Raw genomic sequence first — 26261 nt, 5'->3', positions numbered from 1 at the left:
CATCCCCCCTCCCCCTTCCTCTCCCTCTCCCTCTCCCCCTCCTTCCTCTCTTGGTTCCTCTGTGATTCCTTGCTCAGACGAAGGCTCATGGAAACCTCTGGGAATCTCACACTATCTCAGATCATTGCCAAGACCAAACTGTAGCAGCACTTGCCCAAAGTGTGCATCATTGGCTAAGTTACTGCATCCTGGTCCCTTTGTGAGCCTCTTGGCCTGGGGCCATCTGCGAGGCCTGCTGTGTTTGCTGTAGGCCCTCCATCTCTTTCAACCACTTTGATGGACCAGGTAGTGGTCACATACCAAGATCAAAATGCCATGTGGTTTATGAATTAAATTTTCTTCATCTTGAAAGCCACCTCCCCGCCTACGAAAACCAGCCACTGCATAACCTAACCTGCATACCACCAAGTTTAAATGTTCAGGAGTTGAAAAATGAACTTTTTACTTAGCCAGAAGACCAAGTCTCTCATGAGTATTTTATTCCCTAATAGTTGACTTTTTTTCCTTCCTGCCTGCCTGCCTGCCTGCCTTCCTGTCTGTCTGTCTGTCTTTTTTTTTGGTAGTCAGTATCCCAGTGTCATTCACCAAATGTTCAACTCTTTGAAGTTGCCCAATAAATAGGACCTCTACTATCTCTTAGTCTCTGAACCAAGTGAAATATAAGCCTGAAGCCTGAGGAATCAATTGGCAAGACTGGGAAAACATCAGCCAGCAAGGGTTCCTCCATAAGTGCAGGGTCAGAGGGCATGACCCTGATCCCTGGATGTGTCTTTAGTGCTAGAACCAAGTCCTGAAATCCCACATGCTCCACCCCTGAATCCTGCAGGGCATCTGTGATCTCCCAGCATGGAAAATGAGCTCACCCTTCTTGTTTTCTGAGGGCCAGTGACTCCCAGTGGGAGCAGTGGGAGACAGGTTGGGCACCAGCTGCTCTGATGGTTCTTACATGTGCAGCCTTCAGGCAATGCCAGTTGGTCCCCCTTTTCCCTGGAGCATCAGTACTCATAGTGTTTAGTTCCAGCACTCTGTGATAGTTAAAGATCCCTGTGTACTCCAGTGAGCATTTATAATGTGGTTAATATATTCCAGTGTTTACTTTTGCAAAACTACCCTGAGAAAATTGTGTGGTATTTATTAATCCATTAAAATATTCAATTTATTGTCTATGAAACCCAAGTAATAGTTTGAATGAAAAAATGCCTTTATTCTCCAAATTAGAATTTAAAAAGAGGAAATAGTGGGAAGAGTAAAAGCGAGCTTCTCGGTGGTGTTCATCACTTTAATGTCTGGCTGAGACAGCTCTGGTGTTGTTCTGTTTGTGGGAGCTGTGCATTGGTGGTGTCAGGCTCAAACTCACCTGGCTCACCTGAAAACTCACCTGGCTCTGATGACAGGTTGAGAGTGAAAGTGGCAGGTGAGGTTGGGACAAGATGAAAGTGCTTTGGCTTGTGCAGATCCCTGGAAAGGATTTCAGGAAGTCCACCTGTCTCTTCCAGGACTCACTTTCATATTGTCACTCAGGGCCAACTGATTGGTGGTTCAGGCAAAGCCAAGAGATAGAGACTTTAGAGTTTCCTCCCACTCTGCAGTCCTCACACTGTAACTGCCCAAATGCCGGCTGAAGTCCTTTCTGACACCCTGGGGGAAGCTTGCTCTTTGGCTACTGAGTTGAAACTGGAACTGAGAATCTTAGCTGGGCAGGATTTCTGCATGCGAACCTGGTACCCACCCCTTTCTAGCTCGATAGCTTAGACTCTGGGCAGGACGTCACTTCTGGACCAAGCAAGAGAGGGCTGCGCGTTCTGCACTTACTGGAGGTTTTCTCCTAAAGCTGCTGCCTGCTTCTGGAAGTTGTGCCTTCCTTCGATGTTATTTTCACTCAGGAAGAATGTTACAGCTGAGTTGTGTTTGTTTATCTTTTCAAGAACTTAGAATTAGATAAATCACCCCCCCCCAAATTAAATTAAAGTTGCTGGTATTGTAAATATCTGCAACCTTTTTAAAAGTGCAATTGCTGTGCGGGTTTCTTGGATTTTACAGAAAGAGAAGGGGCTCTGGAAGGCCCAGAGTGCAGCGATGATTAAAGAATGTCATCTTGTCATTTTCTTCTCATCAGTATCATCACTGGGTCACAGATGTCATAGTAGGACTAGAGTAATTTCTATGTGTACTGCCTCCCCCCTAGAAATATTTGGAAGTAAGTAGGGTTTTGATTTTGAAAGATAATTTTTAAAACTTTAGGATAGTCTTTTTCTCTGTATTTTTCACAGTAAATAGAAAGATAGAAGCAATTTTACCATTGTATATCTTATATGTCCCATGTGCGCATTGCACCTTATTGCACATATCCTCTGTTAGCAACCTACCATATGGGAATGTCAGACTTTGTTAGCATGTGCCCTGTATTGTACCACACATCAGAGCTGAGCATCATATTTTAGGAAATGTTAATTATGGGAGTAGGCATGTTTCTCAGTTGATAAGGGTCTTAAGTGTTTTTTTCTTAAGATTTATTTATTTAATTTTATGAGTAGGAATGTTTTATTTTATGTGTATGAATGGTGCATGCCTATCCATGCACCACATGCCTGCTTTGGTACCGGCAGAGGTTATACGGTGGTGTAGGATCCCATGTAACTAGTTACACATGCTTGTGAGGTGCCATGTGTGCTCTAGAAATCAAATTCAGGTCTTTTGGGAGAGTAGAAATGCTCTTAACTGCTGAGCTGTTTCTAGCCCCAGCTTGTTAGGTTTTATCTTTCAGTATTTGTCACAGAGTAGCTACTGGATACTTTGGAGGGTGGGAAGTGGTGAAAAGTGATCCCCCAAAACCATTTGGTGTTGCTGTGATTAACATCCCTAAGCTAATGAGATCAACTTTAGAGGAAGCATCCTCTTAGCCTTGTTTGAAAAATACCCTACTAGCATCATCTACCCTACAGCATTGTTTTGTGGTAGTAGTTAAGGTCTCAGGCTTGTAAGACATATTAGCCCACTTCCTGGCCCATGGTAAGCACTGAGCTAGATATCAGCCTTCATTGATATTCAGTGTATTTAGTTGAATGAATTCCCAAGTTGATTATAAATTCAGTCTAATGCCAAGCACTATCCTGTTTGACATTTTAAATATTATATATAAGCATGTTGCTGTCTCTGGCGAGTGTAATGAGTTGATAGGGCAAAATCAATCTAAGCTGGGATTGACCATCTCTTCTGGAATTGCCTTAGGCACTTCTGAAACTTAATGGCAATGTAATTATATAGCAGCCTGTGCCATCATCTGCTGATTGCGTAAAACTTTTGGAGAAGCCAGCTAAGTCTATAGGTAAATTGTTACCCATTCTATTAACCCTGCAGTACACTTATTGTTAAACTCCAGACTAGCAATCTGTCGTGTTTTTTTTCCCACATGGACAGAGTCAGTCTGGGGTTGCACAGATCTACCTGAACAGTGCCTGGAGGTGAGGTCTATGTCTCCTGGGCTGGTGATACTCTAAAGCACATTCTGGCACAGGAGATAGGGACTTCTCTCTAAGCTAGTATATGGTTGCTAGTTCATTTTCTATAGGGTCTGTAGCTTCTTGTGACAATAAAGTTGCTATTTGATTCTATTTTGTCCTTTTGTGATCAAATGAAAGACATTAGAAGAGTAAAAGGAACAATACTAGAGCTTTTCAAAGACATGTCTTAATAAGACAATGATTGCAATGGAGGAGGTTATGAGATGGGCAAAGAGGGCCAATGACTCTGACCTGCTCAAGAACATGATAAAGGGAAGGAAAGAATAAAGAACCATATGGTGAGATATTTCAGGAAGATAATGCAGCCTGTAAGGTAACTGATGTGCAAGCATGAGGACCCAAGTTTCATCCCTGGACCTGCATAAGAGCCTTCGTGTAGTGGTACATACTTATGTTCCCAGTGCTGAGAGGTAGAGACAGGCGGATCCCTGAACCTGCTGAACAGCCAGCCTTGCCTTATATTTAAGTCTAGGTACAACAAAAGAGACAATTTCAAAAAGCAAGTTAGGCCCTGTGCTGTAGAGCAGTACTTGAGTTGACTTCTAGCCTACATGTGCATGTATACTCTTATACACACAAGTGCATCAACACATATGTTAACATGCACAGACACACACACACACAGAAGGAGCCTGTGTAAAATAGTGGCTGCTTCCTTAAGAACAGTTCAACGTCATTGCTGACACAGGAAATATAAAAAGTGGCAGTTGTCTTTCCTTGAGAATAAACCTAGCATAGCTCCCCATACTATGGATGAAAGCACATAAAATATAAGAAATTTGGCAAATGTATTTGTATTCTGATAAATTGGATTAACAAATGACAAAAATTCAGTCACCCAGAAATCATCTTTAAACAGTTCCATTATTCTATTATGCTCCTATCAAAGCCACCTTAATACTGACTTCATTAATTGCTTATATTTACTTACATAATTTGGAAGGTATGTAATGAAAATATTACCATGGTTGTATCCCTCTTTCTTATACTCCCTGTATTTTATAACCCACAAAGCACATACTGCAAAGAAATGTCACTCTTGTTTCCTTCTTCCTACTTTGTGAATTAATTCTTGGTTTTAGTACCCTTTATTTCTTTACAGTCTTTCTACTTTCTAAATTTTGTTTTTTGTTGCTGCCGGTGGTGGTGGTGGAGCACACTGCATCGTGTAGAGTAAAGCTATTTTGTACCTACTGAACCTACCCCAGAGCCTCTACTGTTTGCTTTTAAAGTATGTCTTAAAGTTTTGACTGACCATCTCTTGTAGTCAGGTAAGACTTTCAAGTGGCGGGATGGGGGGATTGCATTCAATTGAATTGTTGGTCAAGAGTGCCCCATCAAAATCCCCCCAAAAGCCTAGGCAGTTGCTAAGACAAGGGGCTGCTCTCTGCAAACTGACAATGGGCTCCATTGCTGATGGCAATACCCACACAACTTATTGAACATGGAGAAGTAAAGCTGGTGCCCACGTTGGGCCTTCAGCCCTACTCTTTTAGTGCAGGAAGCTACTCTGCAGGCTACCATAAGAAAACATAGACACCAACCCAGCCACAAAACCTTTGACTACAATCTGTCTTGTCTGCAAACTGTGCTAGGGTAATGGTAGCACAAAACTTGTGGCAGTAAAAAAAACCAATGCCCAGTTTGATTCAATTCCCACTCTATGAGAAGTAACCCCAACCCAGCTTGCATAACCAAGAGCCAGAAACTAGATAGCCCAGAGATGTAGGGTAAAATCAAATAATTCTGGTAAAAAGATCAATAAGATGATTCCTAATGATATTCTTCTGTATTTGTGAACTAGTGCCTTATCCAGTCATCATGAAAGAGGCTTCTTCTGGCAAAAGATGGGAACAGGTGCACAGAACCCATAGAACCCACAGTCAGGCATTATAGAGAGAGTCTAAATGGGAAGTCTCCATCATATCCATTGCCTCAGAGCTCAGGAAATCCAAGGAAGAGGAGGCAGAAATATTGTAAGAGCCAAAGGGGAGGGAGACTGCCAGGAGAACAAGGCCCCCTGAATCAGCTAAGCAAGGCACACATGAGCTCCCAGAGCCTGAAGCTGCAAACACAGGGCCTGCATGGGTCTATATCAGGTCCTGTGTGTGTGTGTGTGTGTGTGTGTGTGTGTGTATAAAATAGCTATTACTTTAGTATTTTATGGGACTCCTGACTGTGAGGATGAGTGAATCTCTGACTCTTGTACCTACTGTGGGGATTCTTTTCCTCCTATTGGATTGCCCATGTTCAAATTTGATATGATAGTTTTGCTTTATCTTAATATAATTCATTCTGTTCTTTTCTAATGAGACAGAAAGGGAGTGGTTCCAGAGGGTCAGGGAGATGGGGAGGAAATGAGAGAAGTACAAGGAGTGTAAACTGTAATCCAGATATATTGTATGAGAAAATAATCTATTTTTAATAAAAGAAAACCTATGTATCAAGTAAGAGAAATATTATACAGTGTGGAGCAAGTGGAGCCATGCCACTAGACAGAAAAGAAACCATGGCATTTCTCATAATTGAGAATGGTAGGCATTTGAATCTGCTCCCTACCAGATTCCTGTCCTGAAGCACGTGACCAAGACATCCCACTAAGAGGACCATGACAGTTGGTCACACAGCATAGAATTTTCCATGCTAGTGAGGTATCTAGATAGGGTGTCCTGGAGGATTTACTTGATAAGCTTTCGAGCCTGGATGTTCCTTCCTGTCAAAGGATCCTGATCCACCTTGAATATGGTGTATGCATCCATTTCACCATAAAGAAGCAGTTTGGATAAGCAGGGACTGTCTTTTTCCTCAAGGACCACCGTGGGTGGAAGCCTTCATACAGAGCAAAGCCTGAGTCTTCCCCAGAAGGTCCCTCCCTACTCTAGGTGCTCTCCCCAAGCTAAGACGGATCCCTTCTGGCCTGGGCTCATCGCAGGTCCACGACCTCCCATCTTATTCTCAAGTGCTGTGGTTCCCAGAGGCCCAGTCTGCACAGTTTCTCACCAGGAGAAAAATGTGTTGGGATCCCTATCTTAGGCTCCATTTCATTTCCCCTGAGTGGTGTGTCACTATGGTAGCCTAGCGCCTCTGTGTTTCACCTCCCTGAAATGATCCCAGCACCCTAGCGGCAAGGTGAAATGCAGACCCACAATATAGAACATATTTCATAGAACAAAGAGACCAAATCTTCACAATACAATAAAATAGTAACATAGTATTAGTGAACCTTGGCTTTGTAGTGAATATATGATTATCTTTAAGCTCTTTGTTACTTTTTATTACAATCTTATGAAGTCCAAAAGTTTTATCATCGTCATCATCACCATCACTCTTGCAAAGGAGGTAGCTGAATTGTACATGAGCCTGTATAATTGAACATTGGGATATCAGAGAGTAGGGGCTGTGTTGAGCCTTTGTAGGTTTGAAAAAGCCCTCATTCTTAGCACTCTACATATGACTGTTGTTCATTGTGTACAGAGTAGGGGAAGATGTGTTTTAAGGAAGAGTCAGTGCATCTGCATATGGTAATCTCCATCGTCTTCTGAGTGGATTATTATCACAGGAATCTGCAGGGTAAAAAGAAAAAATGGGGAGAAAGCTCTTGTTGTTTAAGGGCTTATGATAACACAGGCTAGTCTTCTAGTTAGAAAACACAATTAGTCTTCAAGGTACAGGCTTGCTTTCAGATGTGAAACTTTTAGGAATCATCATAAATAATCGAGAATAAGAAAGACAGATGAGGTGGCTGGGGAATCAGTTCACTGTGTCTCTGCTCAGAATATTTAAAAGTTTAGATTCAAGAGTGGAGAAAATTAGAAAGCAGGTCCACCCCCCAAGAGGAGAGTAAAACCTGATCCTAAGAAGACAAACTTAAAGAAATAGATTCAGGCTTTAAAGCACATGGGATAGAGACGGTGGAAAAATTTAACAAGGTCAGAAAAGCCTCGGTGCTATGAGTTCAGAATCAGAAGAGAGAGACAGTAACAGGCAAGCCGAACTCCTCAACTCCTCTTCCACTTCTGCTGCTAGAGACAAGGAGGCCGATCTCCAGCCAGGAAGAGGAGAGCAAAGACTTGTAAGAGGAAATTGAAACTCAAGATAGGTGATCTGATTGTGTGAGAGTGCAGAGCGGCAGTAAATGAGTTCAGATCATCTGACCAGCGTGAATTTTGTCCTAGTTGTCTGAGGACTGGCCAACGGCTTGTCATTTTTGAGCAGTGGTGCAGAAGAGAGTGATAGCAGGGCGGGGAATGAGGTGATGTCTCTATCAATAGCAAAACAACAGAACGAAGAAGGTGTCAATTTTATACCAAATAATAGAGATGCTGGTGTTTTTGCCCCCCTCAGAGAACACATGAGGAGAGTCAGGTGAGGCCGTCATATTCTGTAAAACTTATGGACACTGCTCTAGGAAGGATTATTCACTATTTGCTCCTGCAGATGATCAAGGCTGTTTTTACCCTAAGTGAGGAGTTCTTACTCTGTTCTGTTCTTGAAGAAGGTTTTCCAGGCCAGGCATGGTGGTCTGTCTCTTTAATACCAGCAATAAGGAGGCAGAGACAGGCAGATTTCTGACTTCGATATCAGCCTTTTCTACATAGTGAGTTTGAGGCCAGCTGTGGCTACGTAGTGAGACACTGTCACAAAAACAAAACAAAGAATGCTTTTCACATTTATGTTCTAAAGAATAGAGATAGGAGTTGTGATGGTTTAAATGATATTAAATGTAAAGTTTTTAATTATATTAGCCCTCATATGCTAATATATTTCAATATTTGGTCCCCAGAGAGTAGAACTATATGAAAGGATCACAAGGATGAGGAGGTGTGGCCTTGTTGGAGAAAGTCTGTCACAAAGGTTGGGCTTTTGTAGTTTCAAGAGCCCATGCCAAGCCTGTGTCTCTCTCTTTTTGTCCTGGCAACCTTTTAACAGCAGTAGGACAGTGCTGTGCGAAGACTAGGGTCTAGAGGGATAGTTCAGTGGATAAAATTATTTGCTTCAAAAACATGAGGACCTGAGTTCAGATTCCCATGTTTTCATAACACAGTATGCTTGTATGGAAACTTGGTATGCTTGTATTCCTGACTAGAACCCTGAAACTGTTGGGGCCAGAGAAGAAGGATGAATGAGGTTTGCTGATTGCCAGCCACATTCTTGAGAGACCATGTTTCAGAAATAAGGAGAATGACAGACCAAGCTACTTCTCATGTTTCTGTCATGTTCAGAAGCATTCATATACTGCAGGCATGTGAGAGTGCATGCACACATACACACAATTTCAAAAGCAATATAAATAAGAACATAAAAGCAATCATTTCTTTATTCCCTTTTCTTGTTGCTAACTTGTTAATCTTGAAGACCAGAACCAAAAGATAACTAAGTTAAGAGATGATTGTGAAAACAGCTGCTTGTTAAATACCTACTCACATTCTTTGAGATTCTGTGGCAGCGAGTCTTGGGTTACAAGAATCTGTATTTAAACAAAGGTGCCAGATGGTGTGCCTAGCTGAACCAGCTTGGGACCCGCTGGGCTGGAGGGCAGATAACCCATGAGTCAGAGGCATGATGTCTTAGCAGTGCTAATTCCACTCTAACGGCTCATCCTCACACCTGTCCTGAGAGTGGGTGCTATCTTTAGTATTCTCATTTTTTATATGAGGAGTTAGGATGTTTTGGGGGGGGGTCTCAGAGCAGTAGCAACTGGTGGGGACACATAGCCAGGCAGTCTGGTATATTGAATTTACATACGGTAAACATTCAGCATTCAAAATTCAGATGTGGGTACCATTCTCAGGAATGCTGCTCATAAGCCTGTGCCGCTCAGCTAGGAAGAGCTATACCTGGACATCTGGTCATGGTCTGTCTCTAGCATCTAAGTAGAAACTTTATAAAGACATGGGAAAGTCTCCTGATAATTTCTTGATGTATAAATCTGAGGTGTGCAAAAGCCAGCTGGAATAATAATTCCTTGAGATCAAATTTTGGAGGCCTAAATGTAAAAACAGACTGCTCCTGGAGGCCCGGATCAACCTCCCAGGAAAACTACTAGTAGGGCAGGAAGCTGTGATGCATCAGTGCTGCGGTGGTGAGCCACAAGCTGGGCACAAACCACTGAGGACTTTGTTCTTCTGGGATCTTTTGCCTGGACTGTTCTTTTTTTTTTTTTTTTTTTNTTCCTCCTGGAAAATTTGTAATCATCTTTACAGGCCAGACCTAAATGTCACTTTAGCTATGGAATCCTCATTGACTTCTATGGCTAGATTAATCACCCCATTCTTTCTGCTTCTTTAGCACTTTCTCCCTGGCATTATAATTTTAAGATGATCTTTCCAGTTTGTGGCACCCATGTTCAAAGTCACTTGCCTGGGACAGAAGAATGTCACTTCACCCTTCCGTCTGTGAGCCCCTGTTCTCACTAAGGGCTGTTGATTTTAATTGACTGCATGTTGATAACATTTATCCATTCTTCATTCCCAGACCTGATTTAAGTCTGCATGCTAACAGGGTCTCTCCAGCTGTCACTCCTCACCCAACCCCATTTCCCACGAAGCAGTCTGGAGAATGCCCTATCAAATACAGTTTGCTGGTGTGTTCCTGGTCACAAAACATCCCCCTTGCTCTAATTGGTAGGATAACCCCAGGCTCCCAGACATCTATGATTTGACCATGTGTTACTCCCCAGCTTCAACTTTTGATTTCCTGCTGCATCTTGGGTCACACGACAGGGAGCTCATTGTCCTTCGGCAGGCATGTGCTGTTTCTTGCTGTCTCATTTTAGCTCAGACAGTGAGCTCCTGCCACAGTTCCTCAACAGGCCCCTCTGCTTTGCTACTACAAGCCTCTTTTTGGGAGACCTCAGGACCCCTTCCTCGGAGTTTCATATCGATACCCTGGGGCCAAACACATCTACACTTAGGAGCTTTGAGCTCTTGAGCCTCATTCATTTTCCGGTGACAAATGAACACTCAGAACCAGCTTTTCCAACGGATGGTTAATTGGTTTTTTTGTAATTGGAAATGCAGTGGCATTAGAACTCTGGTGGAAGTGTGGTCTTGGGTATTTCCCTTCCTGTGAGAACCAATTTGCTCTTCTGTAAATTCCTGGTATTCTTCCCACCCGAGTCTTAAGGATAATCAACTGAGTAACCAATGTTGTCTAAAACTTAAGTTATCCCAAGGATCTGCAACAGATAGTTCTGTGCTTTTGTGTGGTCAGAAACAATTCCTACATCGTTCAGGGTGCTTATGTTGAAAATCAAGGTTCACTGGGATTAGTGTAGTGTTGTTTATTTGTTTGCCAAGGGTTTGGCTGCTTCTGAGTTTCAGCAGCGGAGTTGAGAACTTGCAAGAAAGAGATCAGCAGACCTCAAAAGCTTACTGGTTGACCTATATAGAAAAAAAGCTTGCTTACCCATGAAGCATGTACATACAGAATATGGGACGTTCACAGCTCCTTTCAGGTACATGGCGAACTTCCTTTCTCTGCATCTAATTTCCAGAGTTTCATCCAGGTATGGAATGAGGGAGGTGTCACAACAAAACTTTAAGGGGCTAATTGAGACCATGGGCTTCATCTTTGGGCGTATGAAGGGAAGGAGTACATTACCCCTCTGTTGTGGTTGTCATATAACATACAACTCTGGCTTTGGGAGCATTTGCGTTAAATACATCATGGTGAATCCCGTCTTGGGTGTGACACTGTTTGTTAGCATCTCTGATGCCTCTATCTCTAGAGGCTAGCATTGCCCCTCCAAACTGTGACAAGCGAAGTATGAGGCATCGTTGTGTGTTCAAGGGATAGAAACACTTGTGGTTGAGAAGCATTAATGTAGAACAGCCAACACCGAGTGTGGGCTGCACTAGAGAACCTTCCATATCCAAGAGCTGTTTTTGTTAGTGCAAGAGTCTTCAGAAGTACATTTACCTTGCCTGGGTAGGTCCCCTTGCCAACAAACTAGTCTCTGCAAATCTCAGACCTGATACCAGCCCAGCACGAGTCTGGGAGAATGTAGTTAAACAGGGAATTTACTACCCTAGGACTTGAAATAAAGTAAAGACAAAATCTCTCTAGAAGATTATATTTACTTGAGTGCTCAGTGTTTATTTAACATATTGACTTTGTTAGTTTGAAAAGGAAAAAAAGATGTCACAGATACATATATATATATATATATATATATATATACATTCATGTATACATACATACAAGTATTTATAAGTATATATTATATAGCCCAGGCTAGCCTCAAATTTGCTATGTAGTTGAGAGTGACCTTTAACTCCTGACCTTTCTATATCTACTTCCCAAGTCCAGAGATTATGGTCATACACTACCATGTCCAATTTGACATAGATACAGTGATAGAAATATTTACGTGGTTTAGTAGCAGCATGCCTTTTGCGGATCCTTTTTGTCTTAGGGAAGAATAATTAAGTAGTTGTTGGAAGTGGACATAAAATCCTTCCGTTAACACAGGGCTCCCCTGGTGTCTGTCATGAGCAGTAAGGGCTGTGAGGGATGCTCTTTATTACTGCTGTGCTGTCATTCTCATGGGCAGATGAGGCAAGCAGACATCCCGGCATAGCAGAAGACCAGGAAAATGGCAGCAGAGTGAAATGCTTTTCTTTGATGTAAAGGAGACTAAACAATTAGAAGATAACATCCCCCTTATTCCTGATGACCTTGAAGGAGCCTGTGAGATTGGACGAGAGTATTATTGGTGCCAGTTCTTCTCATAGGTAAACACGTGAATTTTAGAGTTGAAGCAAAGCACTCATTTGTCCACAGTCTTTAGACTTCACCAGTCATGAAGAGCTTCTCTCTTCAACTGCACACACACACACACACACACACACACACACACACACACACACACCAGTATAAAGGCTCAAATGGGAATGTTCTTGCCTTGTCTTTCACAGGTTGCTCTTGTCTGGTCACCCCTCCAGTTCTGCCATGTCCCTTGACAAGAACCTGCCACAGCTCCCACATGGTTTTAAGTTTGTGCTGGGGGAGAAGAGGCTAATTCCTAACATTGCAATGGGATACAGGCTTATGGCACATCTCTCCCCTTAATATTTCAGACTGGAGAGATCTGTTCACTTGTTTTGGTGAGCTAAGCTTTCCTTTTACCAAATATCTTCTCTGTCTCAGGATATATGTAACTGCTTTCTGCAGGAGTATAGTACTATAACACCTTCTTGCTTCACAAACTCAAGTGTGGGAGACCTCCCTTCTTACTTCTCACTTGGCACTGAGTTGTGTCTCTTGTCTTATGAAATTGATAGCATGGGGGCATATTGGAAACAATGCAGGCTGTACCCACCCACATGCCCATACGAGCCTTTCCATCTTACCTTGCTGCTTCTCCTGCTTTACAGAAGACATGAGTTACTATGGATAAATTTGAAGCCATCTGTATGCCTTTTTTCCTGTTGCATGTCCTAGCCTTCTCTTTCTGGGGATGGCTGCTATTATTTCCTTGTCTCTCTTAAAATTCTCCTTCCATTTGTATGGGTCCATAGTATTGACTATCTTTGTGATGAAATTTTGTATAAGTGGAATCACCATTCTCATTTTTATTAATTATTTATTTCTAAGAGAGACTCCTACTGCCATGTGCTTAGCCTTCAGGTTTAACCCTGAATGCCACACAAATGTGTTTTTTACTTACTCGAAATAATGCTAGTGCTGAGCTTGATGTCTAATTAAGTTTCTCTCCCCACATTGTGTATGACTTTAAGGTACTGATTCTTGTTGCATGTTATGTTGTTGTCCTTTCCACAAGTTTCCTATGTGGATACATGTTGTCCAGTTCTTCTCTTTTAACATTGTTGGATATTTCTCTTTTTGAGTGTGAGAAAAGGTCCATTTCCTGTTGATGGATGTTCTATAAGTGCAGAAACAGCCATGCCTTAGTGAACTTCTATATATATATCTACTAGGGCACCCAGGTGAGGGCTTCTCTGGGAACATAGTACAGTAGAGGGGGCAGCCATAGTCATCCTCTACAGACTTTGCCAAATTGTACCTCCAGTTTCTACACCCACTCTTAGATAAAGTGCTAGGGTTCTCTATCCCTGATTTTATACGTTCTCTTTTCACATATACTTCACTTGAACCTGCCATGAATGTGATGCATTTTGTACTGCTTCTCCTTTGTCTGTTTGACTAAAGTACCTGACAGAAGCGACTGGGTGGAGGAACCATTATGTAGGCTCCTGGTTTTCTAAGTGTCTCTCCATGGCAATTGATCACCTTATACTTGGACAGAGTGGCACACAGGTATTATCTGTGACTGAGGCTGGTCTTCACAGTAGAAAGGAAGCAAAGAGAAAGGAGGGGTATACTTAACTATCTGTTTCCTTTAGCTCATGGAGTGGGGCCACCAACATTCAGCCTGCTTCTTCCCCCTCAGTTGATCCTCTTTGTGAATGTCCTTACAGATTTATTCAAAAGTGTACCATAATGGTTCTCTAGTTGACTCTATATTTTGTCTGGATGACAATCAAAATCTACCGCCAAAAAGCTAAACTGCAATCTCTCTAGTTGCTTCGAATAATATTTGCAGATTAAATACTGTGCATTATTGAATATATGGTAAATTTGTTTACTTTTTTATTTCCTTAGACATGAAAAAAGCCGATTAGCTATTAGATGAGTGGCTTTTTGCAACATCACTATTTTCAAACTTCATATGTGTAATTCATGGATTCTTTTAATTAAGAAAATAGATTGTATTGCTTCATCCATCACCTGTTTGGAGTTATGTCTCTTTGGGTTTGGGACTGGGAAGCAATGATGGTTTCTTTTTGATTTGTTGTGTTATTACCCTTCAGGACTGTTCTTTTTTTTTTTTTTTTTACATTTCAAATTTTTTTATTAGGTATTTATTTCATTTACATTTCCAATGCTATCCCAAAAGTCCCCCACACGCTCCCCCACCCACTCCCACTTCTTGGCCCTGGCATTTTAAGGACTATTCTTAACACTCTGTCTACTGGATAGTTGATGAGCTTTGAGTATTCTTCCTACTTCTGTGCTTGACCATTCATCCTGTAGTTAATAAGAATAGGAAAAGTCTAAACATCCTGAGATTGGACCGATGAAGCCAGGGGTAGTCGTGGGGATGGTGATGATAAGTTCAGCACCCCTTTGAGTAACTGAGTTTTAAGCACCCCATGAGTAACTGTACATTGATACAGACAAAGATGAAAAAATACTTATAACTACTTTCTTAAGTATAAAAAAAGAATCTTAACTGAATTGATTTTTATAGTTTTAATATAGCCCTATCCTTTGAAATAAGGATTATATATTTGACATTGTTTGGTTTGACTTAGCATGTATTATTTATCCTGCAATGAATTTACTATAAAGTTTTTCCATTAACAAAGAGTGTTGAAGCAGACATCATGAAGACTGGATGGAATGTATATGCTTGAATGTATGTTTTTCCCCCCCCATGAGCCTTCTAGTTACTATGGGTGATGTGTGGGCCCCATGGACTATTTGGCTGACTCCTAGCTCCACACCCTCTTGGCCCTCTTCATTCACAATGGCCATTTTAATGGAAATGGTCAGTCCTTAGAAAAACCTGGAATGTATATTATGTCGATTTTATAGGAATAGACAAGTGGGATTTGTCCCTTCAACTCCAATTATCAAAAAGATTAACCCTTTGCCCTCTACATTCTAATTGTAACCCTTCAGAAACAGAGGTTATTTGTACAAGATAGCTGAAAAAAATGGGGCTGGATGCCAAGAGGACTGTTTCTTAGTAGAAGGAGGCAGCAATCATTGCCCACATTTTTCTCTTGTGTTGCAGGCGTCTGTGGAGGCTTCTGGTGAAATTGCATTATGCAAGACTGGATTTCCTGAAGATGTTTACAGCGCAGTCTTACCGAAGGATGTGCACGAAGGACAGCCCCTTCTCAATGGTACTATCTTAAAAGAAATGCTTGCCTTTACAGTGTGTTTAGAGTTCTTCAGAATGTCTCTGAATCATCTCTGTGGCAGAGGGAGTGTGAGATTTTCACAGTCTCCCTAATGAGACCCCAGGGAGTTTATCACAGGGCTAAAGAGAAGCTTATATATTTCCTATGTATATTGTTGGAAGGCTCCTGACCTTGTGGAGATTTTCATGTTTCTTCCTTGTTCAGTTTATACTAAGAAACTTTAGACAGATGCTCTCTCTGCTTTTTCTGCAGACATTTCATGTAGTCTGAAGAACGATATTTATTAGAAATCTGATTCTAAGGGTCAAAAATGATTTCTTTGAATTTCAGAAAGGGTCTTACAAATACTAACTTGGATTAAAACATGCTCAATTCTAATATTTCAGCTACATTATAGTAAACAAATTCAACAAGTAGAGTCTCAGATGGAATCTGTGTTTTTATTACGGCATTGTTTATAGAAAGTACTAGAAAGCTCATCTATATAGAGCGTATGTGAATCTCAGATACAGACTCATTTTTCACGTAAATATGGTCAAGTTCATGATGGTTACTGTGTGAGAACTCTTGCCAACAAGACTAGATCAAAATCAGAAATAAAACCTACCAAAAACAAACTTTAAAGCCCCTTCCTTTAGTTTCAGTGGGAAAGAAATAAAAGTGGGGAGAGCATTGCAGTATTGCCATGAGCACATTTATCATTGCATAAGTGCTATTGAAATATGAAAGCAAGAATTGATCAGTGAGTCCCGTTTAAATTTTCCTTCCCTTCAAATCTTGCCCATATCTAAAGGTGTCTGATAGAACTGCATTTAGAAAATTTGTTAACCTCAGCTAATTAATTTGCACAGAGCTCTACCACATAGCCTTAATTGAAGTGTCTCCATGGCAGTGACAAACCTGGTGCTCTAATACCTAAGAATCCTGGAGGCAGAGGACTTTGAAATGTAAATGGCCCCTTAGCTAAGGAAGTTCTTTCATGCAACTTACATTTTATTTTAGTTTCTATTTAAATTATGATTTGCTCCCACCTATGTGGTCTTTCTGAAGTTGATTTTTAATTTTCTCAAAAGCATCCTCCTGTCCCTGCCTCATTACATGTTCTTTTAATGAGCGAGTGTAAAACTGTCACAACACTGGATCGCTCTTATCTAGTGGGCAATGAGTGACTTGACGGTGGCTTAATACAAATCATAGTGTGTCAACATTATCTCAACGAGAATCTTGAAGTCCTGCATACTTTCCATGTTCTTTGAATCTGCAAATTACTAAGTAGTATCCTAGAATCTGTTTAGTGAAAAGATAATCCATAAGTGCACAAACTATATTGACATGATTGAGAAATAGTTCTGCTAGGCAAAAAAGAAATTTTAGGGAATTAGGTTGCAATTTTTCATTGTATCCTTGTGATTTTTAGTGAGTAATGCCTTTTTCAATGAGCCTTTAATTTGTTTATTACAAATAGGCACATAGTCTGTCATGTGAAACCATAGACTTAAAATTAATTACTTGGGCATTTTGAATAGTTTTTAAAATGAGAGCTCATTTTCTGGTTATTCAATAATGCTAGTAACAGAAGAAATAGGACTTATCTTTTTGCTCATGTCTCTTTACTATAACCTTGACACTTGTGATTTCTGCTGACATTGCAATTATGAAAGATTCAAACTAGTTTTGGCTTTTAATGCCAGCCATCCGTCATGAGAAAAGAATATATGATAGTGTGTTGTTTTCCTCAGGCTATACCATTACTGGTTTCTTTATCCTTCTTAGAAGATGTTAAAGTACATACCACCATCCGAAAGCTCAAGGAATTCTGTTTTAAAACGCCCACTTGTGAAGAGAGTAACTCTGGGAAAGGAAGGGACTCACTCACACTTCTGAGGAGCAGTAGACTTGTCTTTCCAAGACTCGCCAGTTATTGTCCTGTCAGAGAGCTGACCATAGATGCTTGCAAGGCTTTATCTTCTATATATTTTTGCAGTCTTTAGTAGGCTGATAATCCAAAGCTGTGCCATTCACGGAAGCCAAATGCCATGCCATAATTAAATGCATTAGTTTGGATACTGCAGTAATTCAATTTACTTTATACACATGACATTGCTAAGCCAGTGAGGGTGATTGCTTCTGCTGTGTGCTAGTGATCTGTAAGGTTTAAAGAAACAACTGTCCGTGAAAGTCCTTGACCCTTTCCCAAGCCGTTGGCAGATTGGGGTGTTCCACCATATGAAAATTAATGAATTACCACCATTGAACTTCATCTTATTTTCATTGTGCTGTCTTGCCTTAGTTGCAGAACATTCCTTTCTAAATCCTGTAGCATATATGTGTCCTTTAAAGCTAGAATCAGTTTTGTTATTCTAGCCAGTCATTTTAATTCTGTATTTTCAACATTCGATAACATCATTCTTGGTATTTCCTTTGGTTTCTTACTGATGACATTTTTCAAGAGGACAGTGGTTCACCCATTGCATGCTGTGATGTCACAGGACACGAATGACATATAAAGGTTCAGGAAAGACTTAAGAGTCTTGGTGTTTAGTATAGGGCTGCTGATCATTTTTCCACAGTTGAGTAGTAATCTTCACAAAGGTGCTTGGAAAGGATTAAGCTCTCCTTACAGACTTGAGATGACGTTAGGGAAGCCACAGAGGATGTGGCATGGACAGTCACTAAAGGACAACTTGTCCCCATCATCCCGTTCATTCATCAGACAACACATTGCAAGAACCAGTTAGGCACTCCAGTGTCTCTTCCAGATTTCGTAAGTTTGTAGTTTTGTAAAACCATGAAGAGAATGATGTGACTTATGCTCATCCTTCGCCTTCCCTTTCATAGTATTTGAATACTTTAGCTCATTAAAGAGAGTCCACAATTCTTTTAAATAGCTATGTAGCCATTTTATTTAGGCTTCAGTTCAGTGTTGTTAGCAAAACCAGACTTTTCTTAAGCTGTGTGTCTATTTTTAAACATATAGGTTGTTTCCAATTTTCTTCTCTGATGCATAGTGCTGCTGTGAAGATCTCAGAGAAAGTTAATGTTTCTTTAGGGACATCGTCTTCTGGAACTTGATCAAAGTAGAATTTCCAGGTCAAAGGAAAAGTAGAATTTGGGCGATGGAGATTAATGTTCTTTCTAAGTGTGTGTGTGCATGTGTGCATGTGCCCGCCTTGCCGTGTTATAGCTTCATGTGTTGCTCCTTGCCTTCCATCTTGCTGGAGACTGTATTTCCTGCTCCTGCTGGTTGTCTCAGGGTAGCTGTACTGCGAGTGTCCAAGGCTTCTGCTTCTCCTTCGCCGTCTCCCTGTACTGGGATTCCAGGTGCTCACTACTTTGTTTCATTTCTGGGGATCCAAACTCCGGTCCTCAGTGAAAGTCTCTGCCCATTGACCTCTGCTCTCCAGCCCTGGGAAAATGTTCTTTGTAGGATAATTTTTTTTAAGATTAAAAGTATGTTATTTCATTTTAAGATCTTCATCACCATGTAATTTTGTAATGTTTTCTAGATTTATTTTATCTTTTCTGGTGCAAAGCAGTTTTCAATCCTATGAGGTATATGTTTGCCTTCATGAATTAGGATCAGATCTATCGTGTTTAGGGAGTCATTTTTACTTTACATTTTCCTATTCCAGTTTCAAAGCACTTATTACCAACGCTCTCATTTTCCAGACAAGCAAATTAGAGCTCTGAGAGATTATAGGCTTGCCCATGATTACATAGCTCCTTAGTCTGATAGCTGCAGACCTGGAATTAAAACTCAGGTTTTTTCCCCTAACCTAGTTCTGATGATGATGATAATTAAAAAAAAAAAAGGCCCACCACAGAGATGGGGGAGGTTCTAGGGAACTAGTCCACGTATCCAGGTGTCTTGTGCCAAGCTTATAGGAGATCTACTTCCTCTCCTGACATAATGATTTACATGTTGCTGGGTAGATTTGAAGACAATCACATAAACAATACCTGCCTCTTTCTCCTTCTGTCTCTCTCTTTATTGTCTGTCTGTCTGTCTAGATATATGTCTCTTAATAATTTTTCTCTGTCATTTATACATGCCTACTTATCAGGAAAATTATTGAGCTCTGGAAGATACTATTTAATTTAAACTCCACTAAACTAGAAAGAAAGCTTTGTGTGAGTGCATTGCTTGAAAAGAAAGGAATTACTATCTTCCTTATGTCCACAGTGTCTGACACAGCAACAACAACCAGCTTGACATTGCAGAGGATGATAGGGTTTTCAGTGTGCCAGGCAAGAGGGGTCTCCTTGTATGTCTTGCATGGGTTTCACCAAGTCAGCTCCTCCAGAGCTGGTTAACAGAGACAGCAACTGGAAGTTACCATGAATATGTTCAGTAATCTATACTGTTGCACAGCCTTTGGGAAGCTCGTGATGACTCTGTTCAACTCAATAGGATTTCATTCCGATTAGTTGGCTTGCTGATCAGGCCTGTTCTGCATTAACATGGGGCTGAAGGATGTTAGCTACAGACAACATGACAGAAATAGTTTTAGTTTGTGTAGTAGGAGGATAGGGCTAGAACACTGTGTGTGTGTGTATGTGTGTGTGTGTGTGTGTGTACACGCGCGCGCACATGTTATTGTGTAAAGGGGCTGTGTGTGTGGGGGGGGGAATGTATGTGTGTGTAAAGGACAAAGGTCATCCTTGGGTATTTGCCTCACTTGCTTTCCACCTTGCTCACCATGCCATGATGAACCAAGGCTCTCAGGTTAGCTAATGCGGAATAGGGATCTGCCTGTCTCTACCTGCCATCGGTACAATTGCTTGCTCTTTAGTCAAGCTTTTAACCATGCCTGAGGATTGAAGCTTGGGTCCTCTTAGGTGGTGAGTCCTATTACTGACTAAACCACCCTCCCCCAGCACTTGCTGTACTATATTTAAAAATAATATTAGTGCCTTGGAATGGCATGTCTCACCAGATTTTAACAGAAACTTGTTCATGACACACTGTTATGATTATTTTGGTAAATTCTGTTCTTATTTAATATGTAAAATATTTGAAAATATTTGAACTCTATAGCTTTATAAAGCTCTTGTTGATAAAGCCACGCAGGCCTTTACAGTCCTCTGGCGTGTGATGGATTGTGGGAAATGGCACAAAGCATGGGAATTGTTCTCTCTGTTCTTGATAAGCAACTGGGTGCATCCTTGGTGATCATTTCTCATGACAGTAGCATTTTTGTTTTTGAAACTCAGGGCCTTTTTTTTTTTTTTCTTTCGAGACAGGGTTTCTCTGTATAGTCCTGGCTGACCTGGAACTCACTTTGTAGACCAGGCTGGCCTCGAACTCAGAAATCTGCCTGTCTCTGCCTCCCTAGTGCTGGGATTAAAGGCGTATGCCACCCCCAGCTCAGGGCCTTTTTAACAACATAGTTTTAAAATGATTCATTTATTTTTTTATATGTTTACATCCTGCCCCCATTCTCCCCAGTACTCTGTGTGCGCGAGCGAGCGCGCGCGTGTGTGTGTGTGTGTATGTGTGTGTGTGTGTGTGTGTGTGTGTGTGTGTGTGTGAGAGAGAGAGGGAGAGAGAGAGAGAGACAGACAGACAGACAGACAGACAGACAGAGAGGGCATGGATTATGCTTGGAGCTCAGAGGATAACTTGCTGGAGTTGTCTCTGTCTACCTTGTTAAGGCAGGGCCTGTCTTGTCTCTGTCATACTGTATTCTCCAGGTTAGCTAGGCCTTGAGCCTCTGGCTGATTCTTCTGTCTCTGGGTCCTCAGCCTAGCATCCCTGGAGCTTTCACCTGCCATGCCAGCTTACAAGCCCTGGTAAGTTTCTTTTCTTAGAACAATATAATTAATTATATAACAAATAAAAGAAATTGGAGACCTTTGTCCTTTTTATGGCCATTTAGACATTATTTCCCGTTTGGAAATTTTTCTAATATTTTTAGTGTATTTTAGACCCCGTTTTATCAATAAAAATGGTAACAAGCCTGTCCAGGAGTATGCTTCCTATTTTAGCTACTTTTTCAGGTATTCCCAGCCTTGAGCAATTTGGAAGAGCTATTTAAATCAGGAGAGACTAACAAGCAGGCTCCTAAATATTTTACAGAGTTATCCTCATAATGTCAGAGAAAACCTTTCTGTCTGTTCCTCATAGCCAGCATCTCTCAGTATCTATGCTATCTGTCCTCATAGCCAGCATTTATCAGTATCTATGCTATCTGTCTGTCCTCGTAGCCAGCATCTCTCAGTATCTGTGTATGCTTGGCAGAAATCAGTGCCATGAGACAGATGTAGCAGGACCAGGACATGGAGAATGTGTGCTTTGGCAGTTTAAGTAGCAGGGTCAGGGTATAAGAAAACTAAGTTAGAATTTTGCTATTGTATTGTCCAACAGCTATAGATCCTGGTGAGGAAGACCGTTAAAAACAGCAAACAGTTCTTATTAGGGCCTGAAGGAGAGTTCCTGGCTGTCCAGATGAAGACAGGAAGGGGCTGAGGTGAAATGAGGTCGCTGTAGTAACAGCCCCTTTGTGTGAGGCTTTGTGGACCGTCGTCATAAGGATTTTGGCTTTGACTAAGAAGAGGTAAAGAGGTTTGGAGGGCTTTCAGCAGAGGGAGGACATGATCTGACTTCAGAACAGGATCAGACTGGCTATGACACTGAGAAAAGACAGGAGGAGGAGAGGCCTGAGGGTGGCTACTGTGAGGGTAACAGAGACAAGGAGGTGGGAACAGGGCTTGGATTTCGATTTTATAAGAATTATATGCGAAGTAAAAGTCACATAATATGAAATCCACCATTTTCAAGTGACTGGATGGTATGGATGGTACTGCCTAGTATATTCATGGAGTAGTATAAGCACTAGATCCTCGAACTTCCAGACCGATCTACTACAGCAAAACAAAAGAGATTTTCTCCAAAAAGCACTGTCCCTCTCCTTTTGTCTGACTTCCATCACGCAAACTTTCCTGGTTGCTTATTTCACACAACATAAAACTCAGGTAATTCTTGAAAGCTCTGGATATGCCATCTGAAGCTCACTCCTTCTTCTGGTGAATGGTATGCATGCTATGAACCAATTCACACATATGGTGGAATATGTGGTTATATATGCACACACACTGTAGTGTGTGTATTCATCCATTCTGTTATGATCTATCTGTTGATAGACACTTGAAGCATTCTCACTGATGGCTCACTGAAAATCCTGCTGGTGTGTATATTATACAGTCAAGTAGAGGAGAGACATTGCAAAAAGTTTAAATTTTCCATGGGGGGGAGGGAGCACTGAGTAGACGTTAGAGGGGAAAGTGGCTACACATGGGGGATCATTTTTAAATAGATACTAAATGTTTTTATGGTAAGGAAATGAGTCCAGTGGAAGGAAAATGCCACAGTCTAGTAGACAGGAGTCAGTGGCTTGAGAAATGAGATGAGGTGGAGCTCTGGAACCCGGACTGCTCGCCATGCTGCCTGTGCTTTACACACCTGCATTTGGACCCCCTCCAAGGCCGTTGGTTATGGCTCCTCAGGTGGCTACAGGTCCTCATTCCAGCCTTCTGGTTTATTTCAGCAGACTTCCTCTAAAGAAATGGCAAAGAGCATAAAAATGAAACCTTTGTGGTATTCCATGATGCAAACAGTAATTTCATAGGTAAGGTATCTTTAACAGATGGTTACCCAGTTTCTGGATATATTGCTACCGCTCTCTCCTCATTCCAGCATAGTATCCGTTCCATTTTTAGAGCATTTTGTTAAAAAACTGACTTCTCAAAAACTGTAACAGAATCATGTTTCTAAAATTTTTACCTTGTATACCATTGATAGCACAGTTTACTAGTATAGTCCCTTATCCTCTGTGGTCATTGCTTTTGATCATTTTTATTACTATTATTCTGAAAAGTGTCTTGAACATTTAACACACAGTAGGCCCTTTTCAATAAGCCAGGGGATGGTGATTAACAGAGATGAAAAATCCTCGTGAGAGTGACTTGAATTCCATTATTCTTAACACACATGGGCATGATTGCCTGGGCTCCTTCATTCCTCCAGGGCCCTTGGCTGAACATCAAACAGTTTTTTTTTTTTCCATGGTGCTTGAGCTCTTTAGGTCACTCTTGTCTTTAAAAGAGAGAAAACTGAGGTTTTTTTCCCAGTAGAACTTAATACTTTGTGCCCTGATGTGTGTGACCATGGCACTCCTCCTGGCTTTGATGCAGGTTCGGCTCTTCTAGGTAGGACTGGCATTATTTATGGCAACGTTATTTTAGCTCTGGATAGAGTTGAAATTAACTCAGGCCCCTCCCTGACTCTCAAACAAACTTATTTCCATCTTGACTGGTAAGATTTATTTTTTATGCAAATGCTAGACATATAACTTGAGTCTTCTCTAATAAAGAGCCTAGCTCCACAATATATAGAGACCCGGTGACATGACAGATACTCAGTAGCCCTAGGAAAATATTCCCGAATTTATTTTATAAGGAGCCAATTGAATAGAGGAGCAAACAAAAGAAATAAACAACTTTCAGATAACAATCAAATTGAAAAAGGAACCCTTGCCGTTCTCTCTTCACCTTCTCTCTCCCTCTCTAAATTATGAAGTGATTGAGAAGAAATGATGGATTTCAGCTTACAGCAACTTCACACATTTGCTAAGACTACACTCCAATCCTTGGCCCATGCTTTCCACGGAGTAGAATTTCTTAATGCCAGGCATTGGAGACAGTGTGTGCCTACAGCTGAAGCACAAAGGCAGAAACAAGAGTCAGAGCATCTCAGTTCCTGCCACTTCAGATCTCTTTCTGAAAAGTCTTTCTTTTAACACATAGAAAATAACCTGCTTTTAAGAATCACATGTGCTATCAAAAAATGTGGCTTTTACATTTTTATGGAGATACATAAATTGTATATGTACATATGGCATGGAATTAGAATCAAAGCCAAACTGTAGGGCCCAGGGGACCAACAGGGTCATGAGATGAGAAATGGGAAAGGAGGGAAGAGAATATGCTCAGCGCAGTATGAACTTTACCCAAGAATATTCACAGTGCAGCTCTTTGTCAAAAGCATATGCTTAGTGTGCATTCATACCAATGGGCGACTGTCCCTAGAATAGCAGGATATAAAACAAAGATTCATGCCTAACTGTATTTATTGATATAGACACATTGCTTTGTAACCACGAGGACCCTCCTATTTACAGAAGTCTGCACTTTCATTTGTCTTCTCCTCTCCTGCCCCCTGAACCCAGGGCCTTTTGGGCTTTGTCTTATAGAGACAGCCAGTGGTTTGGGTTTTTGAAGGTTTGTAGCATTTTTATTATTTATGTGTATTTGTATGAGGTTGTAGGAGCTTATGTGCCCTATATGCATGCAGGATCCTGTGTAGCAGAAGAGGGCATCAAATACCCTGTGTCTGGAATTCAGATATTATTGCTCCGTATGGGTTCTGGGAATTGAATCCTGGATTTATTGAAGAGTGCCCAGTGCATTTAATCCCATAGCTATCTCTCCAGCCTCTAACATTTTTATAATCTATGCCTTCCCCAACTCCTTCCAGGTTCTCCTCCAATTTAATGTATTTTATGTATCTCTGTCTTTTTTTGCCTAGGGTTTCCATGATAAGCCGTCTCTCCAGCCCTGAGGCTTTATTTTAAATTTCTGGTTGTTGAGCCTTTGCAGATAACTCTGGTCACACTTCCTCTTGTGGAAGGGAAGTCATTCATAGCATCCTCTGGAATGCTTCCTTCTTTGGGTCATACGATTCCTTTTGTGGATGTTTGTGGATGCTGAACTGCATTATTTTTGTGAGAAGGTGGTCTTTTTAGGTGCCCTACCAAATGGGATTAACATTAATGCGGTGTCCATTCTTTGTGATGAATTTAGAGTGAAGTTGAAAGTTGAATCACTTTTTAAAACTTGTGTTAATAGTCCTTGGATGGCCCCACCTCATGCCCTTTCTAGGAGGAGTTCCCTGTGCCAAGATGTATTCCACATGGGTGGAAGGTTTCCATTAAAGCAAGTAAGACCCCTTTAACTAATGCACTTGGTTGTGATATCTTTCCTTTGCTTGCTCTATAACTTCGCTTGACTCATGCTCATTTTCCCTAGTTCAATTTTTGTTTCTAAGTTTTGTATTAAAAAAAAAAAACAACAAAATAAAACACAGCAAGAAACTGTCCCAAAGTTCCGTTATTTTATCTTCTTAAACTCCAGGACCATTAATGTTCAAATTTTAGAATGTGTTAGTTACCTCAGGAACATATGATGGGCCAGCAGCCATGGTTTTATGATAGACTTTTGGGTACTCACATGATGTCTACTAGCATCATTCTAATGGTCAGGATGGTAAAGGTAGCAGCACCGACAGCAACGACACTAACACAGTTGGCTTTGGTATGCATTTCAGCAACAGGAATCGGGTGCTTCCACCCATCTGTGTTCCATGTTTAGAGGTCAAACCACACTAGTCCACGCGTGGAAATAGTGGACGTTGTAGATTTACCTCCTCCCTGCCTTTTAGGTAGAATCTACTCTCATCCTTAGATAAGTGGGTTCTCCTAACATCTGGTTCAAATGATATCTTGTATACACTCTTAATTAGTTTTATTTTAAGCATCTGAGCATCTATTTCTTTCAAATAAGAAGACTAGTGAAATGAAATGTTCTAATGAAAGTGTTAAGTTAATGAAGACTGGTTCTTTTCTTGCTCTATGACCATTAGGATAAAAGAAGGAAACTAATGAAAATAGCCCATAAGTTTTATTTCTCTGTCTCTTTAAAAAGAATATTTTCTTTTTATTTATGTGTC

At 41.0% G+C, this 26261-nt stretch overlaps 1 protein-coding gene across 2 annotated transcripts in view; it reads left to right on the top strand.

Moving 5' to 3' along the window:
- Nucleotides 1-26261, top strand: part of Cdh2 (cadherin 2) — a 218186-nt gene that overhangs the window by 19168 nt on the left and 172757 nt on the right. The window contains exon 2 of one of the 2 annotated variants that reach the window (XM_021151003.2): nucleotides 15346-15457. In XM_021151003.2, the coding sequence (XP_021006662.1) occupies nucleotides 15346-15457 (112 nt within the window). Of the gene's footprint in view, nucleotides 1-15345; nucleotides 15458-21064; nucleotides 22033-26261 lie in introns of those variants that run through there. The other variant, XM_021151004.2, reaches the window with a different exon arrangement.

The sequence above is a fragment of the Mus caroli genome, chromosome 18, assembly GCF_900094665.2.
Source record: "Mus caroli chromosome 18, CAROLI_EIJ_v1.1, whole genome shotgun sequence".
Classification (NCBI taxonomy): Eukaryota; Metazoa; Chordata; class Mammalia; order Rodentia; family Muridae; genus Mus; species Mus caroli.
The sequence above is the reverse complement of the archived record's forward strand: the minus strand, read 5'-3'. Positions and strand labels throughout refer to the sequence as shown.